Source organism: Eucyclogobius newberryi, unplaced genomic scaffold, assembly GCF_026437365.1.
Source record: "Eucyclogobius newberryi isolate DKJ021-1_F unplaced genomic scaffold, fEucNew1.0.hap1 SCAF_10, whole genome shotgun sequence".
NCBI classification, from domain to species: domain Eukaryota; kingdom Metazoa; phylum Chordata; class Actinopteri; order Gobiiformes; family Gobiidae; genus Eucyclogobius; species Eucyclogobius newberryi.
Genome location: NW_027315724.1, coordinates 26,344,237 through 26,368,695, shown reverse-complemented (window position 1 = coordinate 26,368,695; position 24,459 = coordinate 26,344,237). Strand labels below are relative to the sequence as shown.

At 39.3% G+C, this 24,459-nt stretch overlaps 2 protein-coding genes across 5 annotated transcripts in view; one reads left to right on the top strand and one right to left on the bottom strand.

The window, feature by feature from the left end:
• caln1 (calneuron 1) overlaps positions 1 to 6,943 on the top strand; it is a 39,957-nt gene extending 33,014 nt beyond the window's left edge. For 2 of the 3 annotated variants that reach the window (XM_072452609.1, XM_072452594.1), the window contains exons 5-6: positions 1,430 to 1,586; positions 6,163 to 6,943. In XM_072452609.1, coding sequence (XP_072308710.1) covers positions 1,430 to 1,586; positions 6,163 to 6,290 — 285 coding nt within the window. In that variant the 3' untranslated portion in view covers positions 6,291 to 6,943. The remainder of the gene's footprint in view (positions 1 to 1,429; positions 1,587 to 6,162) is intronic. The other variant, XM_072452602.1, reaches the window with a different exon arrangement.
• A 4,079-nt stretch (positions 6,944 to 11,022) lies between these two features.
• On the bottom strand, positions 11,023 to 22,946 carry galnt17 (polypeptide N-acetylgalactosaminyltransferase 17). 2 transcript variants are annotated; one of them, XM_072452575.1, is made up of 12 exons: positions 22,395 to 22,946; positions 21,635 to 21,957; positions 21,380 to 21,563; positions 20,262 to 20,428; positions 15,873 to 16,047; positions 14,724 to 14,921; positions 14,462 to 14,579; positions 13,837 to 14,022; positions 13,571 to 13,708; positions 12,805 to 12,900; positions 11,962 to 12,123; positions 11,023 to 11,342 (listed from the first exon to the last, which is right to left on the bottom strand). In XM_072452575.1, exons 2-12 carry the CDS (start codon positions 21,873 to 21,875, stop codon positions 11,199 to 11,201), a joined length of 1,809 nt encoding a protein of 602 aa, XP_072308676.1. In that variant the 5' UTR covers positions 21,876 to 21,957; positions 22,395 to 22,946; the 3' UTR covers positions 11,023 to 11,198. The 2 variants fall into 2 exon arrangements, with proteins under 2 accessions (XP_072308676.1, XP_072308682.1); XM_072452581.1 differs by having other exon boundaries at positions 21,635 to 21,937; positions 22,703 to 22,753.
• Positions 22,947 to 24,459: the final 1,513 nt, after the last annotated feature.

The following is a 24,459-nucleotide window of genomic DNA, read 5'->3' as shown; positions in this document are numbered from 1 at the left end:
GTTTGATGGCTAAATGTGTGCAACAGAAAATCATAACATGAAGGTCATAATGTTATGCCTTTTTACAATAAATCTGCACAGACTGGAACCTTCTGCAACTATTTGTGTCTAACTGCTTCCGGTACATTGAAGAGTGAACACTAAATCACTTACACAGCCCATAACTCTGACCCTTTTAATCTAATCAACAATACAACCTTATGCAGCGCTTTGATTAAAGTGAATGCATTTGGATGGATGGACATTGGTGAAGAGGTTGCATGCGAAAATGCCGAATGATTTATGAAGCCACTGTTTTTAATAATTGACAATAACTGATTCTATTTGACTTTTATTGTGTTGGTGTCGAGCTGTAACATGCAATTAACATAAGATTGAGGGTAGGTCTTGGCGATACAGTGATCAAAATCTAATTTTGATCTCATTCATGTGGTAATATGCTATTTATGTGTTATTGTTAGGTTGTGATTCAGTGCTTCTCTGTTTTTCTCCACACAATCTTTCCTATTGGTCAAACCCCCTAAGGCACTGAGTGACAGATGGGATAGCATAGCGAAGTGTGACCCCTCAGAAGACGATTACTTTTTTAACCTGTTATATAAAGATACTAAGTGTGCATGAATTGTGATCAAATCGAAATTGTCATCTGAGTCCAAATAAATGGTTATAATTTATCTTTTGACACAGTGCTCAGTCGGATAACCTTTATACTTTATATGTATGTGCCTTTGGTCTAGATGTTGTTTTTGGAAATTGAAAGCCGGATGCACCTTTTCCTTGCAAGTTGTTTGTTCCCCTCCTTATGGCTTTGATTTATTGGCACGTTTACCTCTGCACCTGTTGCCGGTTTAATGTCACCTGAGAGAAGAATATAAACTCTGTTTATTTGATCGGCTGCAGCAGAGCATGATTTACAGGTGAAACGTTTCAGTTCTGCTACAGGCCCCTGGGGCAATGTTTCTCAGACAGAAAAACAACAGATAAAAAGTTCAACGAGGCAATTTAATCATTCGCTGAATCTGACTAAAGTTTTTTTTTTAATGGGAAATCTATTCTACCCACTTCCTCTGCTCTGCACCCACAGGGAATGGACACTGCATTAGTGAAATTAACATATTTGGTCATTCATAAAGCTTTACATATGGCCAATAATACTTATCTGTTACACATTATGTGACATAGCTCTTTAGACAGAGGTAAATAGTCATGTTGTGCCAATGAAATATTTAACCAGCACAGCTCAGGTACCCATTGTGTTATAGATATTTGAGTCATTGTGGGTAAAGTGTCTTGCCCAATGACACAATTTCAGTCTGAGCTGAGAGGAGAATAATTTGTATCTCGATGTATTTACACTAATGCTGTTGAAACACAAACACATAATTGAAAAGTGTTGACTGTTTTAAGGAGTTGTGTTTTGTGATTGTAGTTCGATATGCAGCAGATCACACTGGAGGAACTCAAACACATTCTGTTCTACGCCTTCCGTGACCACCTGACCATGAAGGACATCGAGAACATCATCATCAACGAAGAAGAGTCCCTCAAGGAGAACGCCGGCAACTGTCATACAGAGTTTGAAGGAGGTGAGTCTGTATGTTAGAAAGACACTAATGCTTCCTGTCAGGGGATGTGTCGCCCTCCGGTCTCACGATGCACCTGCTGATTTATTGATTTAGTAGGCCTGGTAGGGACGGCCATCAGCTGGGCACCTGTTCACGAGTGATGCAGATCACATACAGTATGCATGGCTGCACGGCGCAAAACTGGTCATCCAACATTAGTCTCAAACCACAGCGGCCTGCTCCCGGCTCTGGGATGAAAATAGCCTGTTGTTTTACTCTCCTCTTGCTGAAATATTTTGTACTTCCAAAATATGAGCTAGTGTGTTCAAAATGACCCAAGTTAAACAAGCCAGTGGGCATTTTGTTTGCCTCGAAGTCCAGAATGGTACCTCTCTGTATTTTTTAAACAGATGGATATTTAGTCTGGTCATCGCTTTCATCTCCCCGAGTTCAGATGGATGTGATTGACAGGTGGATTAGCCATCAGGAACACAAATGGCCTGTCAATATCAAAACAAATGTGACAGGGGGTGAAAACATTTTGAATTTATTAACACTGCAATCTGAGTTGAAAGAAGTTTGAAGTGTTGTTAATGATAGATGATGAATGAACTTGTTTGTTTCATATAGAGAGAAATAAAGGAATATGATTGCACGGTACCGTTTGAGTTTGTCTTTAAGGACGGATTGACCAGACTCACTCTTCATAAAGAATTTTGAGTATTCAGGCAAACATTTTGTTGCCGTCCCAAGCCTAGACAGCTCTTACAATTGGCTCTCCAGATAATTTACAGAGGTATAAGAAAAAGAAAAGTAACCTTCCACATATTGAACTTTTATTTCTCTTTAGATTATTTTCTATTGTTCAGAATGATTTGATTGTGAAAGATAATGAGATAAGGTAAATCTTGGGCAAAAACCAGAAATTAGCAGAACTTCTGACTATAACATACTGTAGCAAACCCCCAGTAGCAGCCTGTAGGATATTGAATCCAAATTATTTTTTACAGTGAGGCAGATGCACTGGCAGATGCAGGTCTGCCTCTGCATTTAATGTATACTGTATATCTCACCATAGCAATTTCTACCACATTTAATATGATATGCAGACACATAATTAGACGTAACAGCCCCGAACGTCTAGGCAAAACCATTGAAACTTGTATTTATGGATCACATTTTATTCTATACGAGCAACAATTCAACACATTTTTGTCATAATAATAAAAAAAAACTAAAACTCAAATCTGTATAATACAGTTTGTGGCCATTTAAATGTTTGTATTAAGTAACACCTGTGGTTCTTTGCTCTACACAGTTCAGTACAGGGACCATGCAGTGTGATGCACCCTGGCACAGCTGCCGGATTATGCGGTGTTCCATCCCAGAGGAACATCCCACAGATCTTTACCACACCATTCTTCAACCACTTACAGCACCTGTTTTTCCACATAACTAAATGCACCAGCAGAACAATACAGCACTGACAATGTGGCAAAATGAATTATTGATTGAATGCATAAACTACTCGACATGTGGCGATTACAGCTATGAGTTAAGATGTTTTCGTAATGTAGGGTGCAGGTAAAAGCATGACATGAGGGTGAAGAGTGTGGAGAGACATTCATAGCACACAAGTATTTTACTTAGCGGCCTGGATATGAACTATAAACACACACGCTATACTTGGTTTGCATCAGAAGGACAGAATGTTTGATTTATCCTTTGAGACTTTTAACCAGTAAGAATCAATAAAATCAACTAAGACTTTTTGCTTTTATTGTCAATCATCTTCTAACTGGCCTGTCCCATAGCTCTCCAGTCTGTTCGGTGCATGAACACAGAATACATGACTTGCCTCTTCTAATATTATCAGCAGTGAGATAAAAAGTGCAAACTTTACAGCCAGGGCGCAAAGTGTGAAAGCAAAATATCAGCAGTGCTCAGTCAGCCTAATCAATGTTTAGTGTCACTATACCATTCATACCTCACCATCCATCCTCCTGCAACAGCGCACTGATGTATGAGCCCGAGATACAGGAGATTTCCCCCCGGCTCAACCCCGCCTTCCCTCAGATCAATGCAGACCACAATAATGACTACAGCAGACAGTGTAAAAGAGCCTTCTCAACCAGGAAAAATGATGTATGAACATGCCAGCTGCCATAGGGAGACAGGATTTAAAGCCTTTTCATGTCACGCCTTCAGTTGTCCACAGTTAAAGCTTCATCACAAATCGGTTTCTTTTTAAAGAATTATTATACACTGGAGTAAAATATTGAATGATGTTTATAGATTTCCGCCAAACGTTCCTATGTTTAGGTCAATTCATATTTCATAATAGGTTTGGAAATGGTCAGTAAAGTAATGATTTAGATGAGAGTTTTCTTTTTGGGTTCTGTATTATCTGAGAGAAGTAAAGAACATTTAGGGTGTGTTCAATGTTGATTGTGTTTGGTCCTAAATTGAGCCCCTGTTTGTCCTGATGAGGACTTGGGTTGGTCATGTTCTAGTCTTGTTGAATCCTGATCTAATCCAGGTTTAGTTTCAGGTTTAGACCTGGTTTAGTTCCTGTTTTTATCTGGTGAATGTGAACAAGTGTGAACACGAGATGTTGAAGTCTTGCCCAAACATTGTGATTTTAGTAGAAGATTTAGCAGAAGATACCATCTCTATTTGTCTGATTATTTAGTATGCAATACCTTTTGGCATTTTGTCCAAAAACAAGTGGGGCCACAGACAGCAGATGGTCAGTTCAGGTCACACAGGACACTTGAGCAGGACTGGAGTATTACCAGCATAGTGAGACATTAGTTGTTTGAGTGGAGCCACTGAACCACCCTCATAAAGTCACAGAGATCAGTTCCTCGGGGAAAGACTACTGCAGACATTTGTGTAATGAGGTGTGGCCCACTTTCAGGATCACTGACCCAGCACTGTGGCACTTGTATCGTTACAACTCCCTGGTTTCTTTTTTTTGTTATTTTTGTTTTTGTTATATGTGTTCTGTGATCAAAGCACCATGTCCCTCCAAGACATTTGTTTTGATTGACCTTTTTTTGTTCAAATGAGTACAACTCTTAAGATTATTCGATTCATTTTTATCAAAAACATTCTGGCTTCTAGATTGCATAAAATCACATATGGATTTGGTGAAGTTTATTATACTAGCCTTGAACACATTGAAAATGATTTAGAATCGGGAAACTGTTTCTGCACTACACATGCCTGAGCCAACAAGACTGGCAGTTCTGTCCTACTTTTTATAAAGCTTCTTGCAGGAGCAGGCAGAAGGATTTCTGATGACTCCAGCATTTTTTGACTTGAGAATAGATTTGGTGCCAGGCCACACTCTGGGCTTTGGGTCACTATGGGTAATTACTTCCAACTAGTCACAAAGACTGAGCTGTTCCATTTATACTGGATTAAAAATGTTACTTGGATTATTTTTTTATATTAAATTGACAGTATTTTTTAGATGAATAATTGTTTGACCCTAAAGTTGAGATGTTAGTACTTGTTAGATGAAATATATTTCAAGAGAGAGTTTGACAAGGGAAAAAAATGTTGTTTCAATGGTTTAAACAGCTTCAAACTCTTTGGTGTGCACAATACTGAGGACTTGTCTAGGTCACAACATACAGAGCTGCAGTAAAGAAAGCCCTGCAGAGACTCTGTTTCCTGAGGAAGTTGAGGGCATTTGACATGAATTCCATCATTTTAATCAACTTCTACAGGTGCACCATTGAGAGCCTACTGACTGTATCTTGGCAGGGAATGGGAACTGCTGATTTCTGATTTCTGCTCCAGGGAAAAGATTATCTGGAGTAGCCTCCCTTCCAGCTAGAGTAGACCATCTTCTTTGACCAGTGACTAAAAAAGGCCTACAAAAGGACCACACTCACCCATTAGTTAATCTTTTTGAACGATTGTCATCTGGCAGGCGCTACAGGAGTCTACCTGCATGCACAAACTAGACTTTCAAAGACATTTATTACAATCAGGCTCCTTAACTACTTAAAGTAGTTCTTTATGACGGGCTAAAGAGTGATTTTAGAGTGCAATGAGCAATTAATGATTTTTTTTAATTGTGTTGTTTTTAAGTGAGTTGGTTAGTTCTTCTCATCCAAACACAATTCATTGCACTGTTGACTGTGTTGAATAAACCTAAACCTATCATCTATGTCAGCACTTGGTCCATGTGGTCCAAAACAGTTACTGAAGATGTTCTGGCTCTGAAAGAAAAATGTCAGAATCGTCAATACATTTCCATGTATTTTACACATGTCCAGAGTTGCTAGTATTACTGTGGATGCACATACAATCACATATCTTTGAATAATGTGTTAATCGTTTTATTTATACACATTTTGCAGTAAAGATGGCTCTTATTTCCTTCTTTTAATTAAGTATTTTTGTATGGTTAAAATTTGTTTTTAGCTTGTTTCCCACTGAATCTAGGAATACATGGAGATTTACAAGACCAGGCCACCACATTCTGCTTTATAAATGGGAACATTTATGGAGTTAAAACTGTAGTACATGGTGCTACCGGTAATACAGTTCAATCTTCTAATATTGCCTAATTGTGTTCCAGTGCACCCGTCTAAAAAGAACCGCCAGACCTGTGTGAGGAAGAGTCTGATCTGCGCCTTCGCCATGGCCTTCATCATCAGTGTCATGCTCATTGCGGCCAATCAGATGCTGAGGAATGGCATGGAGTAATGCAGCAGTGACCACACGGACCACTGTTCCACGTTCCCATAACAACTCCAGACTTTTCAAGTTTCCACCCAGTCTCCAAAAAAAACTGTGAAGCCAGCACGAGGAGTGGAACTGAAGCTCCTCCTCTTTTCCTTTCGACAGTGAACCTCAAGGGCTGCCATTCACACCACTGTCTCTGTGTCACTGTCAATGCAATAATTTGGAAAAAGTGCGGGAGCTTCCAGCACGTGTCACCATTGCCCCACTGCAGCCTGGAGGGACACAACAAGAGTGGCCCCTCTCATTACACAAAGCCAGGGAGGATGATGGAACTGCAAACCACCTGGACGACAGCGACTTTGTGTTTTCAACTTGAGAAAGTGTGCTGCCATCAGCTTATCCGTCCAACAAACACAAATGAAAACGTTTAGCAGACACTGGACAGTTCATGCAACAGTTGACAAGTTTAAATATAAGTGGCGAGGTTTCAACAGGGACTTCTCATTATAAAGAGTGGAAACGGTATAGGTTGCGTTCACGTGACTCAGCAACATTCTAGTGTGCCTATAGTTTAAAGCTGAGCTGAAGGGCAGTTAAGAATTCTATGGCAGACTTAGATGTTTAAATGTCAGACTGCAGATTTGTTGTCCTAGTTCATGGTTCATAAAATGAGGAAAATAAGTATTTGAATGCCCTACAAGTTCTCTCACTTAGAAAGTATGGTGGGGTCTGGAAATCACATTGTATGATTTTTAAATACTTGTATGTATCAGCAAGAATTCTGTCTCTCAAAGACCTGTTAGTCTGCCTTTACAATAGGCTAAAAATATCCATCATTTCTAAGTGGGAGAACTTGCAAAATCGTAGTGATCAAATTGTTATTTCCCTTACTGTATCTCTGTAATTTCTGGGCTTATTCATATGAAACAAAAACTGGCACAAAGTTCTACTCTTCTCTGTCAGCAGAAAAGTCGTGATTGTTGTCAGTTGAAAAGATTTTATCGCATAGGTATAACATTTGTGGATTTGTGTTTTGGATAATTCTTTCAAAAACAGTAATTCTCTAATAGAGTTAAATAGACTAAATTAAACTAAATTAAACTTTAAACAAAGGGAAATTGAATCACATCAAAATGAATTAATATAGTTAAAGAGGGTACTCTTCTCAATGGAGATGCTATTGCTTTGCCTGGCTTGCTTGGTTAGTGGCTAAAAATACCCTGAAATGCATTTTTACTGTGACATGTAACTGGTTCCCCGCTTGTCTTGATGGATAAAGATACGTTTAATGTCACACTGTGGAACAACCCAGGCAAAGTAAAAGGATCTCCATGGAGACAAACAGGTGGTCACCTCTCCTCCAGAAATGTGACCTCATACACCTTTAAGTAGTGGAATACTTCTATATCTTTAGCAAATTTATAATAATCAGCATTAGCTCAGCACAGCTTTATATGGGTATTGCTTGAGGCTCTGAGCTCATAACAGAGAGTGAGGTGTGTTAGCAAATAAATTGCATTGGTCTGTACCGTATGCAAAATGATAACCCACTATATGAAGCACACGCAACAACAAGTTAGACCTTCATTGTGTTAACATCAGATACACTATCCTTGTTTTTTGGAGGAATGAGGGTGGATTTGACCTTTAGTCCTAATTTTGCAGAAGTACAGCAGGAGGAAATATTGCCACTCCTAAGTCATTCTGTGTTGTAATGGCTTCATGAAATCAGTCTAGTGTACAGTATATCAGAAGTAAATAAGGCAGACTGAATAAACGCACTGGAGATAATGAGTGTCAGAGAAGTAGAAAAGGCATCCTTCTAATACACCATTAGCCCTCTGAAACAACTACGTTCTACGTTCAATCCCTTTACAGTGTGTCAAGGGCTGTCACACCTTCTCAGACTGGTTCAAATGAGCCTCTGGACTCTTGCACTTAGTCCTAAATCCACTTCTGTCGACAATAATACCCACCACAGTATATGCATGTGTCAGTGTCTTATAGCATCTCTAAAGCATTTATAATGTGACTGCATTTGTCTGTTTGTTTGTGAGCTCTGCTCTCTGGGTCAAAGCCCAAATCTCAAAGCCATACAGTACAAAGCAGAGATGTTGACAATGTGTTTACAACCAAGTCATTTGGATTTTACAATATCAGTTTAACATGTTTAACTCTGGACAAGTTACAGTTTGAGCTAAAAACAACAATGGGATTTTCCAAGCTACCAAAATATTTTCTCTAAATACCATTTAAAGGGATATTTGTTATACATTGCTGCTAATTGTCATGAAATGTTATTGCCAATCATCTGATTGTGTACTCATGGCCTTGTGTTGTTGTGCAAGAGTGCCCTCTACAGGGGGATAGAGCTCACACAGTTTTCTATCCAAGATTGGGTGGTGGCATTCTTTTGGTTACATATCTTGTCTAGACATGTCTCTATGTGATTTATCAATATAACAATTCTGCTGGTAGAGAGCCACTTTTATGTATATTCATGTATTTTAACAGATAAATAGAATTCTTCTATAGCAGAAGAAATCTTTTAAACCTGTAAAAGGTTTTTTACCATTTGATTTCTGATGAAAGACTTCCTCTGGCCTGGCCAGCCAAGAATACACACTTTACAAAGACGTGTGATGAGAGACAATACAGAGAAAACTTGTCTGGATCCCAGGTAATAGCTCCTCACTTCTGTATTGTAAAAGTAGACTCATTTTGAACAGTCTGTTAAGCAGCATGTCTGCAGTGGACTTCAGTGTGAAGAGGAAGCACATATCTTTCGTAGCATGGTGATAGGATTGTTATTATATAGAAAATTACTATTAGACAAGCACATACTGGATATACATTGCATGTGCAGCATTGAAACATGTAGGCTAGAAACAACAACTGATATTTATTAAACTATTCCAATATTATATGTAAATATTTAAGATTGTACAAAAGTGAACATGAATACAGTAAACCTTTTATAAAACCTGGAAACAGTGTGTGCACTTTCTTTGTCTCTGTTCTCTTAATTTATTTGTCATTACAAAACCGACCCGCTGTCTGGACCATCAATGTAAATTGATGGTCCAGACAGCGGTCTGTTGTTTAATGTTTAATTTAGTATTTTATCCACCCTAAAGCTTTAAGCTTTAAATGGTCTCGATCTCATTGAGTTCTCATCTACTTAAATTAATAAATAAATGTAACTGCTGAGGTCATCTAAACTGACAGCCTGAACATAGTTCTGTGAGATTAATGTACTTAATACACAGTTATACACAGTTGTCATAATGTAACAGTGCTGTGCCTGCATGTGCCTGGTGCCATTCTCTGTAAACAGGATGAAGGAGGCAGGCGTTTATTAATCCGACTTAATGGCACGAACCAATGAGCTGGCCTGTTGTTGAGCTGCCTGCTCCCCTCTGCAGGCTGTTAACATGCAGCTTGTGTCTCTGTTGGTCCCAGTCCACGTCCCTGTACCAGAGACAGGGCCCTGTGTCTTATCTGCCCTCACTGCTTGTACAGCTCAGAATTACTAAAGCACTTGGCATGCTTATTTTTTACACCAGAATTAAGTGTCTAATCTTTTAAATAACAAATATAAAAATAGAAAAAGTAGCGCGCCCAGATTATACATTAATGTAAGAGTTGTCTATAAAGTGTTTACAAAATATTTTTCAACTGCTAAAATACATATGCAGCTATCAACGTATTATAAAATCAATCACATATTTTATTAATTTTGTATTGATATATTTATAAATGTATTATACTTAACTCTTCATATTGTGGCATAGGCAAAGAAAATATTTGGCTTTCCGAGTACCACCAGATTTAAATCGGGTCTATAACAGGACTATTCCAGGTCTAATTAGGACTAAACCAAGTCATAAGTAGGAATGCATCAATGCCACAGTAGTTTTAACTAACAAATTACTGAAGGAAGAGCACAAATGTGTTCATAAAATGTACATGTATAAAGTAAACACTAGAACACCAGACCATGAACATCTGTACTACACAGGAACATACATTATAGAAGTGTTAACCATTCAAAGTTTGGCTATTCTCCTTCCCAACAAGGTTTAAACAGAACAAGGTCTGTGTTAGATAACGCCGGTCACAGATCCGGTTAACAGCAAGGATACATCAACAACAACATAGCTGGAGTTGTGCTTATATACTGTGTAGTGTATGAAAACAAATACATATTTAACAATATTCATATTAAATTAAAGCAGGAACTAAGGAAAACCAGCAAAGCAGTTTATTGGAAGACTTAATCTGAGAAACAGAAATCCAATATCAAATGTGACATCACACATCAGGGCGTGTTGGTATATATTTATCTTTCTAGCCGTGGTTGGCACCTTTGTTTTGAGAAAAAATCCACTTCATGCTGAAAAGGGCTTCAAGCTGCAGCTCATTTGTTTTTGGCCATCTGCAGCATCTCCAATGGCACTCAGTATGTAACAGAAAAATCCCTTCACAATACGTCCCTGTGTTCATACATACAGTTAGTCATGCTACAATTACTGCATTTGGTGCTACAAAAAGTAATAAAAAAGAAAAACTTTAGTAGCCCTCGAGTTTTGAAATGACCAGGCAAAAAGCTGTAAATAAATATCATCCTGTTTAAAACATGAAAGCACAAATGCCAAGAAATGTAAGAATACTTTGGTGATTTCAAGTATAAAATAATGTGAGCAAATGTCTTACATGTTTACATTTACTAAGCACATAAAATAAAGCATAAAAATGTCAACATTATTTTATTATGAGAGATATTATCAACAGTTTTACTAAAATATTATGTTTTGTGGCACAATATAATTTATGGCAACATCACACTGAACATTTGTTGATTGATAGGTGATTTTTCTCATGCTAAACCTAACCTGGAGCATAACAATGTCCAGCAAGGAAAATGGTTTATTCAGAACCATGTATTATGGTGTTTTTGATGGTCCATTTCTGTCCCGTGCACGACTGCAGAACCACTTGGTATCCAAAATACATTTTGCTCTCCACCAGCTCCAGACAGCGTCCGGACGCTTGATTTATCATTGAGGAATTCTGGAAAGCACAAAGAAGAATGTTACTACAGCATGTACATTTAAAACACCAACAAATCATATACAACACCCCCAGGAGGTACTGACCAACTTACAATATGTGTCACAATAACTTGTGATACATCATCTTGTCTCAGCCTATATGGATAATAATATGGATAAACAAAAATAAATAAATCTGGAGCCTATGATCAATTTGAGCGATCATGGTAACATTTCTGTATGTGGGGTTGTGACTTTCATGTCATTTGAAAGAGAGTTGTTTACCAGCACAAATCAGCTCTTATGTTGTAGTTTCAACTAATTCAGCTCTTTATGATAAAATCGTGTTAAAACACAGCTCAGATTAAAGTATAACTTCAGTAACAGAGTTTTAGACAGAGCAGTGCCTCCAATTAGCACCACCCCTTCAAGGAATGTTGATGACATAATTTGAAAGGTACAACCAATTTCTAAATGATGAATGATTGGGAATATGGTCAAACAACATTGCTGTGATTTCCCCTTAAAGGAAATACTCGAGTGCACAAATGCCACTGTCATATCAGTAATTTCAAATACCAAAAGCAGTAGTCACACAAGTGATTACTAAAACCCTTGATCAAATGTTAATGACTAACCTGTGAGAAGTTCCATGTCTTCTGCTTGAGGTTGGTCACATTGTCACAGTTGAGGAGCTGAGGAAGGTTGTTGGTTTGATCGTCCACCACGCAGCGGGTGTCAGCTCCTGTACTGCCCAGAGTTCCCAGGAAAAACTGCCCCTCTTTGGTATAACGTCCGAACTGAAAGCCACATTAAATTAGAAACAATAGATTAGGTACTGTATTTTCCGCACTATAAAGGTGCACTGGATTATGAGATAATTTTTCATAAGGCGCGCCGGACTATAAGGCGCATTAAGCAAAACAAAACGTGTACTACACAAAATTGCTTCGAGGTCAGTAAGCACAACACAATTAACACAAATAATGTTTGTGAAAATAATTGGAACAAAAGTAAATATTTTGTAAATGCCGGGCATTATAGCCCGGGTCCCCAGACCGGGCAGCTCATTTAGCCACATTTCAATAGGAGAAGTACGGTGCAGTCCCAGGTGTTTCCACTGCGCAAAGTGAACCGTACTGCTCCGTTTGAGGGGTCCTAAGAGGCACTACCTACTTCCTGAGGTCGCTAGCCCGCTTTCAGCCCCCATAACGCTTTAACGAAGAGGGGAAGGCAGACTTGGATGAATAAAATGGCAAAAAGCAGATACAAACAGAAAATCATAGGGAAAATCAAGGATTAGGGTTAGTAACGGTCAAACCTGTTGACCATATGAATGGTTCACCATGTTGACCACAGTCTGTGGCCCGCCAGAACATTAATGTTGCAAAATGCAGTCAACCACAAGAAAGGTTTGGACACCCGTGAAAACCATTTGATCCTGAATGCTCTGACAGGATCCAAACTGTGGGAGAATGTACCTGAGGAGCCCAGCCGTGACAGAGGTGCATTATTGCTGTGTGGTTCTCCATCTCACCCTGGTCGATGCAAAGGTGACTGGCTTTAGAGTTACGCATCTAGAAATAAACAGTAACACATCTGAATAAGATAAGATAAGATAAGATAAGATATTCCTTTATTGTCCACACATGGGGAAATTTCGTTATTGCAATGCAGGTAGATACAGAGGAAAAGGACAGATAACTTATAGGAAGTTTAAAAAACACTCTTGATAATAACTCACCACTATTAAACATTAATCAAAATAGAATAAAAATAGTTAGATACAGGGATTATTTACATTTTAATGGTGCACTACGTGACTGTTTTTGTCATATCTCCCTGGAGATGGTATTTCTTCACTGGAATTTTCCAGTATGGTGTTAAATGTATCTATCTCTTTGGACACAAAGCAGGGGCAGACCCTAGAAAAGGTTATTATTCAAGACGCAATCATTAATTCTAATAGAATAATAAACCAGTGAAAGCAAGTGATATTTTGTAATGTAAATTATGAACGATTGGTCCTTGAGCCTGGCCTATTTGGTATTTAAATTTAATAAACTGCTATCCATGGGTTTCAGATAGATGAGAAGTTAGGACTGTTGCCATAGAGGATTAACAATTTAAAACAAAATAATGTATCTTTTAAATGGGAGGGAGTCTGAATGATCCTTAGCAACTGTTAACTAACCTCTATTTTAGCTTGATACATCACATATTCGGCCGCCATATCTTCCCACTCACCTCTCCATAGAACACTGTGTTTCTGTACCTCCTCATCTCCGGGTACACATTATCCAGGTACCACTCAAAATCTTTACACTGTAGCCGTTTTCTTAGTGCAACTCTCTCAGAAATGTCTCCAAAATCAATGCCATGGTTCTGCATGAGCAAAATCATTAATTAGTAAAGTTGCTTAATAGTGGCTTTTCACAGAGAAACAACATGCTTTGGATTGTTATTTCAAGAATAAAACTTTCATATTGCTAACTAATGCATAGTTGCCTCACCTCCATGGGTATGTTCCAGGCCAGATAGACATTTGACTTATACTTGTCCATCCAGACCTCAGCGACTCGGAGAGCATTGCGTCGTGTGTGAAATGCAATGTTATTGTGGTAAGGTTTCTTCACACGAGCGATGTGGGACACTCTGGAGCATGGCAGCACCTCCATACTGCCCCCACACAGCCACACCTGCACAAGCAATGTATTACTCCACACATGGATTGTAGGGGGGTGCAAGATGTTTATGAAAGATGGTGATCCACTATCTATGTAGCATTCTAATTACAATTGGTTATGAGTAATTTAGCAATTGGTTAGTGAATAAAATGAAATAATTTTGTTATTAGTTATTTTCTTCCTAATTACAGGTGTTTTATTGCAAAAAAACTTGGATAAAGGTAAGTTTAATCCCATACTATGGAACATTCTAGCACCTTTAAATGTGGAAGATGTGTGAAATAATGTATTCACATTATCTCTCTGCTTTGTGACCCACTTATGTGCAGAGGCGTTGTAGTAACACACCTTAATAGGACTCATTTATCAGCACTGCCATGTTGGAAGGGTACATGCTCTACTTCTACAGGGTTCAAACACACAGAGAAGAATAACTGGGTGACACACATACCCTGATCCCTAACTCAATGTTCTCTCCTCCATAGACGTCCATGCCAGAGTCCAGCAGGCCAAGCTCACCAAAGTAGTCTCGGTTGATAACAAAAGAGCAGCCAATCATTGCAGGACTCCTGGAAAGCACAAATCAGAAACAACAATACCAATTTAGGTGAAACACCTCTCTCTGTTATCAAAGAACCGGGGATACGTTAAGTAACCTTGAGTTTTGTGACACAGTGCATTTTAAAATTCAGGAAAAGACTGGGAAAACATGCCTGATGGGAGCGGTCATGTCCCCCTCTTCCCACCACTGTTGTGAAGGGCTGATATACATGCACCACAGCTCCCAGTTGTAGCCGTGGCCAGCGTTTTCGTAGCGCTCCGACTCAAATGTGTCATGTTTGATGTTGTCGATGGACGGCAAGATAATCCTCCTGCGGTCATCTTTGATTCGGGCCAGAGTCGGCTCAGCCCTGAGAAACCCAAGAAAAACTTAGCTAACCATAGTCTATACTCTTTTTGCAGTTTTGCAATGTAGTTGTATAGGTAATAGGTATAGTGTCCAAGCAAACCAGCAGACCATAAATTGACATACAGTACCTGTCTCAATTAAATTTCAAGTATGTAATTCACAAAAAGTTAATCATCAGTCAAAACAAAAAGTACCTTATACCACTCTTGTTTGGAAGATTACACTGCATATTTCTGTTTTCTCCATTCCTACTTCACTCACAGAACCTCAGAGGCCGGGGAAACTTTATAACCAATTCTATTTCATTCTGCTCGGCTCTGGAGGGCATGTGTCTGTTTGTGCTGAGTGAATAGGTTGTGAGCATTTCTGAGAGCACTCAAAGCAGTAAAACCAATATGGGAGCTGTGTAACTGCGTCAGTGCAATGTTGTTTTGCTTACACATGTTCAGTTACATTTTTATTGCATTAGATATACTTTTACTATGGCTTCTGTTCAATGTCTGTTTTATTGTCTTTACGTTGCTAGAGGCAATAAAGAACGGGATCGGGTCGTCACACATGACAGAATTCTCAGCTAGACTTTTGTTAAACCAATGGAGGTTATAAAAAAGCCAACATTGACATTATTTCGATGAGCCTCCACTCCTTTATTAAGACTAGGGACATTAATATTAGGTTTGTATAACATCAAAATGGTTTAATTTTCCAATTTACAGTAAACAGTTCTTGGCCCCCGAAGCGGCCTGCTTTACATTTTATATTGTTTTGTCTAATGCACATGGACGTTTTGCACAAACTGTTTTGACATTTGATCATGAGCTGTATATCTGCAATTGTATTATTTATGTATATATTATACCAACTAAAACAGCCATTAGTTTCCTCCAAGAAGACAAATTAATATGAACTTGTGTAATTACTCGTTGGAGTAGTCTGTGCCAGTTGGACTCACCAGTATGGGGTGAACTCTACGTGAGCATCAAAGAAGCCAGTCACTTCACCAGTGGCCACTTTCCAACCTTCGTTTCTGGCACGAATTAAACCCTCTCTCTTCTGGTTCCTCACAATTTTCACCAGACCTGGATAACGTTTGTTCACGTATTCCTCCAATGGTGCCTTCAGCTGCTCTGTAATTAAACAATTGAACAAGAAATACTGTTATACTGTGGGGCATTTATTAATATAAAAGCACATGTTTGTAAGTAAATAAACAGCTCAACACTCAATAAGAGAACAGGCAACATATAAAATAGATGTGTCAGCTTCCTGTACTGTCCTTCCTATACACTTATCTTTATTTGTTTGTACTGTACTTCTTTTTGTTTTAAATTTCCAGACTATTCCTACTACTAACCCCGCCAGAACTGCCACTTATCCAGCAGTCGCATGTGAGAGACATCAGCTTTCTCCTAGGACACTTTGTCTTGTGTTTCTTGGGAAAGGCAGAGGTCATCCCAAGCCAGAAGCACATTCACAGTACCACCAGTGTTTCCTGGGTCTGCCTCAAGGTCTTTACCTGGTCAACGTGACAAGAACTCTCCTCTAGGACCAATTAGGAACTCAATATAGAGGCAGAGTAGATGTCTGGATGCGCATCTCAGCACTGCATTAACTGCACGAAGATGTCACTGATACTTCTCATGCATCAGTTTAAAACGCCCTCATCCAAGAATTCAGACTTAACTGAATACTATTAGCAATTTGGGGAACGTTAATTAAAGGTACACAATGTAACTTTTCTGGTGGAGGCTCCACTAGCTGCGTGTCTCCATGTAAATGTTATGGCTTTGCCTGAAATGTTCCACAGTATGGCACTGAAGATACTGTATCTATCTCCATGGAGACAGGCAGTTGACGCCATCAGAGGTTACGGGTCACATCTGTGGAAAGGTGAGCCCACTGACCGTTTGAGAGTTTTTTGCGATGAAATTGCTTTGGATAAATGCACCATTTGTTCAATACCGCGCAGTGGAACATTCTAAGCAAAACAACTAAGAGCCATTCAATTTTCACTTTGCTCTGACTTTATTGTGTCCGTGCAAACTTTAGATGTTGATTAAAAAAGCTCTTATTTCATGCAGTATATTATGTGTTAAGGGCTTTGTTTGGACTTCTTTTCCACCTTCTGCACATTGACATTCAGTGATTTTTTTATTTTTTTATATTATGGGAATAGTGCATATGAATGAACATCTGTAATTACATTGTAAATATTTTTTTCAGCTGATATTGTATACTCATTTCTGTACTCATTTCCATCGGTTGTCCCTGTTGCAGACTTTTCTATCTCGTGCATAGACAAGGATGCCAACATTTCTACTATTGTTGACATTTTTATGGAATGTGGTTAGTTCTGTCTATACTGTACTGCGTCATCCAATGGTAACAGAAGGTGTCCTTCTCTAAAATAATACGTTTGTTTGTCTCTTAATTTGTGCTGGGCAATCTCTTATTGACAAAGGGAGGCTTTTCCAATGTTTGGTCAGTTTGACCAAACAGTCACCCCATTATGGCACCTTTAGAACCAAACATCTTGATTTTATGTTTTTAACTGAAACATGACTTGACAAAAACACAGGAAATGTAGTTTTAATAGAAAACTGCTCCACCCAACTTGAATCTGAAACATGAGAAAACAATAAGGATGAAGGTTTCCGTGCAGATTTTAAATATTAAATCGTTACCCACAGGTTGTCTTTTGGGGTGTTTTCATCATTTGAGTATGTATCCTTTAAAATAGAGTTAAAACAGTCTCCATCCATTCTCTTCATTGTTTTATACAAGCCACTGCCAAAGTTTTATTGATATTTTTTTAATTGATGAGATACTGTATGCATGATTTCATGATTTCATGTTTTTTTATTTTTATGTTTTAAAGCTGTTCTGGCCCGTAGGCTTTATTAGATGGGAGAGGACAGTTTGAAATAGTGGGGGTGAGAGAGAGGGGAGGGCATGCAGTAAATTGTCGGAGTTGCGAATCAAACTCACGACACTGCGGCCAGCTGCACCTGGAGCCCGGCATATGCTGTGCCTTAACCACTAATTTCTATGTTCATGTTGATAATATTTGTGATAGAAAAGCTAAAGAGCTTGATGTTGTCCTTGAAACCTTTGGTCTTACTCAGCATGTGAGTGGCCCCACCCACAGCAGGGGGCACACTCTGGATCTTCCCATTACAAAGGGGGTTAATATTTCAAAAATCAATGTGGTCGATGTTGCTCTGTCTGATCATGTCTGTGTCTTTTTTGACCTGTCTGTTTTTCCAAACCACCGGCTAGTCCTGCAGTTTTCAGAGGACACACATAAATGATAGAGTTGTAATGTTTATGGAAATGATAAACTTTGAAAATGTCTCATGTTCAAATGAAAATTATTTGTTGAGCATCTAGTGTTTTGAATGTTCTGGAAACCATTGCCACTATGAATGTTTAAAATAAGTAGAAGGCATCATGGAGAAATGATGATTTGTTCAGGGCACATAAAATGGAGTTCCGGTGAGAAATGGTGCTCCAGGTTCAAAAAGAGATTTACAGAGAAAATTTGTACATGTACAACCTTATTTTATGTAGAACTAGGGAAGGATATTTTTCAGAAATAATTGGAAGCTGCAGTAACAACTCAAGCGTCCTGTTTGCCACAGTAAACAGATTAACAAACCCTCCAGCTCAGCTGCCGTTAGAACTAATTTCCACATCCAAGTGTAATGACTTAACCCTAAATTGGTTCAAGTCCTATCTGGAAGACAGGAAGTACTTTGTTGAAATTGGTAACTGTGTCTTAGACCACATGCCCCTGACCTGTGGGGTACCCCAAGGGTCAATCCTGGGACCCCTTCAGTTCAACCTCTACATGCTGCCGTTACGTCAGTTGATACGCAGCGAAAACACTCAGATCTTTGTTTCACTGACGGCAGGTAAATATGGACCAGTGGATTCACTCTGTAATTGCATAATAGATCTGTGTGTGGATGCAAAACAACTTTCCAGCTGAACTCAAACAAGACTGAAATCATCATCTTTGGCCCACAGAAACAAAGAGAAAGTGTTAGCGATCACATCAGGAGCTTTTTATCATCTAAAAAACATTGCCAAAACCAAAAGTATAGTGTCCAAATCAGACTTGGAGAGACTACTGTAACGGCCTGCTCACTGGCCTCTCCAAACGAGTTGTAAAACAGCTGCAGTACATCCAGAACGCTGCTGCTCGGGTCCTGACTAGAACCAGGAAGTACAATCACATTAGTCCTGTTCTCAGGTCTCTGCACTGGCTCCCTGTGGCTCAGAGAATAGACTTAAAAGCAGCTCTGCTTGTGTACAAGTCTCTCCATGGCCTAGCACCAAAGTACATCTCAGAAATATTAGTGCCATATGAACCAATCTCGGACTCTGAGGACCTCAGGGACCGGCCTCCAGCTGGTGCCCAGAGTCAGGACTAAACATGGGGAATCTGCATTTCAGTTTTACGCAGCTAAAACAGTCTGGAACAATCTTCCTCTAGTAGGTCTCTACTCTGACAAAGTCCAAATCCAAGCAAAAAACGGTTTTGTTAAGCTGTCCATACGACTTTCACTGTTTCACTTATCACTGTTTTGTGATTTCTGTCATGTCTCTGTGATTTTAATGCATTTTTTCCTGTTGTGTGAAGCACTTTGAATTGCCTTGTGTACAAACTGTGTGTTCCTTGCCTCACAAAAACATGGCTCGGTAAATGTTTTTTTAATTTTTTTTATTGTCATTTTTTATCTGATAGCTTATTGTTATTCTTATCCCAAAGTAGATTTAAATTGAATCCAAATACACTTAGTGCAGTCCCAAGTGTAATATTTTCATTTATCGCTAACTGTTTTGCACACGTTTAGATACATTTGACTATATAAACTAGACATACAATAACTCTTTGTACAAAGCAGTTGTTTTGTTTTTGTTTGTTTGTTTATTGTAGCAAGTAAAACCTTGTTACATTAGATATATTCGGCTGAGGGTGTTCACATTTATCTGCATTAAACTCTAAACTTTTCTGATCTACACTGTTATAAGAAGGGCTGACGCTAACTTCTGGGCCAGTGTTTAGCTTCCGACAAATGCATATTACCATTGAACACACACAATACTGCTAAACAATCAAGCCTGTGAGTAGTCTTCCATCTCACTCAACTGAAAACCTAATGTGTGAAATTAAAAAGTTAAAATATAGAAATGCCTCCACAGTGCCCTCCACAGTAATTTGTCTCATATATTTGAATTGTATCATCTTTGAGATCGGCTGAAGTACCTGATCCACATTCAAAACTTGTAACACGATCTCAAAGGACAGGCACAAACAGATGTTTTTCTCACTGACCATCATCACTGTTGTCGTCCACGAGGATGATCTCTTTGAGCAGATGGGCCGGTGTGTAGTTGACGGCTGAGTGAATCGAGCGTAGAATCACTGACAGAGCCTCGTCCACAAAGATGAAGATAAGGGAGATCTGAGGTAGATCTCTGGGATAGTTAAGTGTTTTACATCTGTACAAACACATAACACAAAATAGTTCTTGAGCATTTAAAAAATATATATATACATCTGTGCAAAACGTGGATGTATGTAGAGGATTAGGTCAGATAATGTAACCATTGCTCAACATTTAAACAAACACCAAATAAAGGTTGGGGACATCTGATGAGTGAAAAAGTACTTGTAGTTTAGGCCTAATTTACTAAGAGGCCTTAGGGCCAACAAAAATTGGCCTGAGGGCCACATTTGGCCCCAGGCCATAGCTTGGAAATGCCTGGAGTAGATTGTTATTTTAATAAATAATAGAATTACATGAATATATTTGATTGAATTGTTTGGGTTTGTGGGGACGGTCACATGGAGCAGCAGGACTGTTCCGTGCATTTGAATCACTTCCTACCACCAGTCCTAGTTATGCGTTCATCCAAACAAAGCAGCTCTCTGACACTGAGCTGCTGTGAAGCCTGAAGATACACACTTCTTACAGCTCTGTGTTCCACATAACAATAAAAATACACTGTTACAAATGAATGCTGGAATCTGGCTCCTGAGCCCACCAGTTCATGCAATACAGTACATAGGATGGCAAATAGCGTGGGCACATGTGACTGGACTCACTCAAAGACAAATTCTTTGATTGTTAGAAAATATGTAATATCTTCATACTGTATTTATATATGTATCATAAAAGGCATAATCTCTGCAAGAATGGCTAATCCTAACCTGAAGACAATCATATCAACTTGCCCAAAAGAGATAAACTATTATTTAAACAATTACGGTATGTCAATTATTTCAAAAGGCATGAAATTAAATTGAAGAACAATTTGAACCTGTTTATATTAAGACAAGTAAATAATACAATCAATATATCGACATAGTAGAAGTATATATGGTCTCCCTACATTGCTCAGAGTAAATGTTACAACAGTATTTACAATAATGTGTCAGCATGCACTTACTGACTGGGCCGGTGATCTGGGAGGCTGCGGTCCAGAGAGATCCTGTCACTGAGGTACGCATTGTAGCCGTATTTGTCGTTCAGTGGTCTGGCATCAATCTCCTCCCGCGGAGACAGAGTGGCAGGAAGTCCACCTTTACCCCGGCCTCCAAAACCCTCAATCAGACCTAGAGATTTGGATAGTCCTGGCAAAGAGAAATAATAGTCTTGGCTACAATGCAAGTGTAGTCCTGGATTTGTTGATTTTGAGTCTTACCATTGAGCTGTCTGTACACCACATCCTCAAGTGAGCTGAGTCTCTTCAAGAGCAGGTCATGGCTGATGTCATACTCTGGTGTGGTCCCATTACTCCTTAACCTCTTCCCCCCAGCCCCAGTGTCCACATAACTGGCTTGGAAAGTTCGCGTGTTGCATGTGGTCCAAAATGTCATAAAGCCACAGACTGCAAGCACGTTGAGCACCAATAAGACTCTCCATCGTCTGAACAAAACAGCCATGAAAGGGAGCAGCAGTCCAGTATTGAGCTGGAAAAGTCTGAAGGAAAAGGAGGTGGTTCCACCTAATCTAGAACTCCATCACCTTTGAAAGTGCAAGATGTAAAACAAGAGGAGCTGAAATCTGCATGAGAAGCCTACTGTAGCCTGTTTGCATTAGACTGTAGCCTCATGAATAAAAAATGAATATCTTGATACTTTTTTGAGTATTCCCAATAATGACAGACAACAGAAATGTGTTAAAACATCTCTTTAAACATATTGGATTAAACATATAAGTTTAATTAATTAATAAATTGTTTATTTTTATTATAAACAATATTCTCAATATTAAAATCTTTAAAACAACATTCACGATATTATCTAAATTTCGACATACTGTACACTCCTATATCATTGCATATATCATAGCCAAATCATCCCTAGTCTATATGATCTATTAAGTCTATATTGATAAATTAAAGAAGATCCAGGTGGCTTCAAGTAGGTTAACTGCCTGGATCTGTGATGTGCCGATCTTACCATTTGCACCTGGGTTAGTCCGATTTACGATTAGGTGCGCGTCCGAAGGCTTGAACCCATGTGAGCTCTTCTTAGCAGCGGCGGTGTTTTGGGATCCACCAGCGCAGATGCTGAACAAAGAAAGTGGCATATGTGGGCTTCAGGGCAGTACCACATTAAACACAGATGAGCAAGTTTCCATTTTGACCCTGCTTCATCGGCACCAGTGAAGCGAATGAGACAGAGAACACCTTGCCCCGCATCTCCAACGTAAAGCTCTTATGCGCTGCCTATTCTAGCTCCGAGCGATGCAGTCCACATGATCTCACAGACTCCCGGAGGTGCATTTGTCCCAGCGAGGTGTCACTCGGGAGGCTGAGTGACAAGTAGATCTTATAGACAGCAGCAGCATCGTTGAGCTCGCCACGGATGCAGGTAGCAGCAGTGGCGAGCAGAGGCAAGCAGGAGCAGCGGATGCGTAACGATGCGTCCCCCTTCTGTCCACCGACCCTCCTTACATTTTAGTTCAGTGTAAGAGAACGGCTCCCTCCTCAATCACACGTTCAGCTTTTGGTCTTTTGTTCCTCATAAGAGCCTTGTTTCTATCACCCACACCGAGTTGGCAGAGAAGCGTGCGCTGTTTTGCCGCGGTTGGTACTTTTACAGGTTCAGCGATGTCGGGAGGAAAGTGGGCGGGGCGTCCTCCAGAGCGGTGCCCAATTAGGTGCAATTACGGGATAAGCAACTCCCCCTTTTTAGGGAATGATTTCTGAACTAAGATCCATGACAGCATAAGTGAAGGTGATTATATTCTGTCTCATCGTGCTTCTTCAATGCACGACCATCTTGTCTACACCAGTGGTTTTCTCCTGACTCCCCCAAAGCTCTGTTTAATAGTAAATTGTCAATTATTTATATTTTCTTTATTTAAGCTACTTCAATTTCTCCTGAACATAGGCAACAAGCCTATTAACTACACGTTACATTATATTCAAATACTGTGGTCAACTACTTCAATGTCACCTTCCTTTTAAACCTGAAACCATTAGTACTCTCCGGTAAATGCTTGCATACCCCTGGTTGGGAAACACTGGCCAACACTACCATAAGGCTTAATCTGAATTCACAGTCTCGGTAACTTACAAAGAAAATAAATATGATTACAATTTATGAATAAGACAAAACTTAGGCCTTGTACACTGACGTAAGTCCAACTTGGCCTTAGGACTATGTAAAAGGCATTAAATAATAGTTTCATGTATATATGATGTAGTAATACGCATGACTTCATTTGCAAGGAGCACTGCAAAAATGGGTCACCCAGATACTAGCTTGTCTTGTAGAACAAGAGACCAAAAGGCATAGTGAGATCAAAAAACAGCAGCAGAAATAAGTCAAGATACACAAAAACACGCAAGAAATGCAAAGGAGACCGGCTCTGGGGGAAACACTTTTAGAAGTCGCACAAAGAAAGATGACAGATCAAACGTGTGTGGTAGATTTGTGACACGCTTCTAGCACACTAGAAGGGCCAATGGAAATGCTGAATTAAAGTATCTATTATTTCAAAGCGGAGGAATAGGCAGCAACCGATTTAAATGAAGGCTCTTTGTAAGTACTAGAATAGGAGCTGGAGACTAGATGTCTGATGTGGAGACAATTAACATCTATCAACACATTAACCCTTCAAAGTCTTTTGCTATGTTGGGAGGTTTGAATAGTTCTGAGTTGGCACTATATTAATAATAAAAGATAGGCAAGTCTTTTTAGCAACATAAGGCTTCTATGTGCAAGAAAAAGATTCCGTTACATTCATCTGGTTTTTAGAAAAACAAGGCGTTCCGACTCTAATCCAAGAGTCTTTCTCATTCTACAAATCAAGTCTGGAACTCAAACATTTTATTCTATTCTGAGTAGGCCCTGCCCACCGGGCGGAACCTCCTGATGAAGGGTGTTTCACTTCAGACTACTCTTCTTTCTTTGTATCCTAAAAGCCCTGCAATAGGCTACTTACATCCTATTATAAACTGACCATAGCTCCGTCATCACCAAGTACCTGATTAGCATCGGTTGAACCTTCAACCTC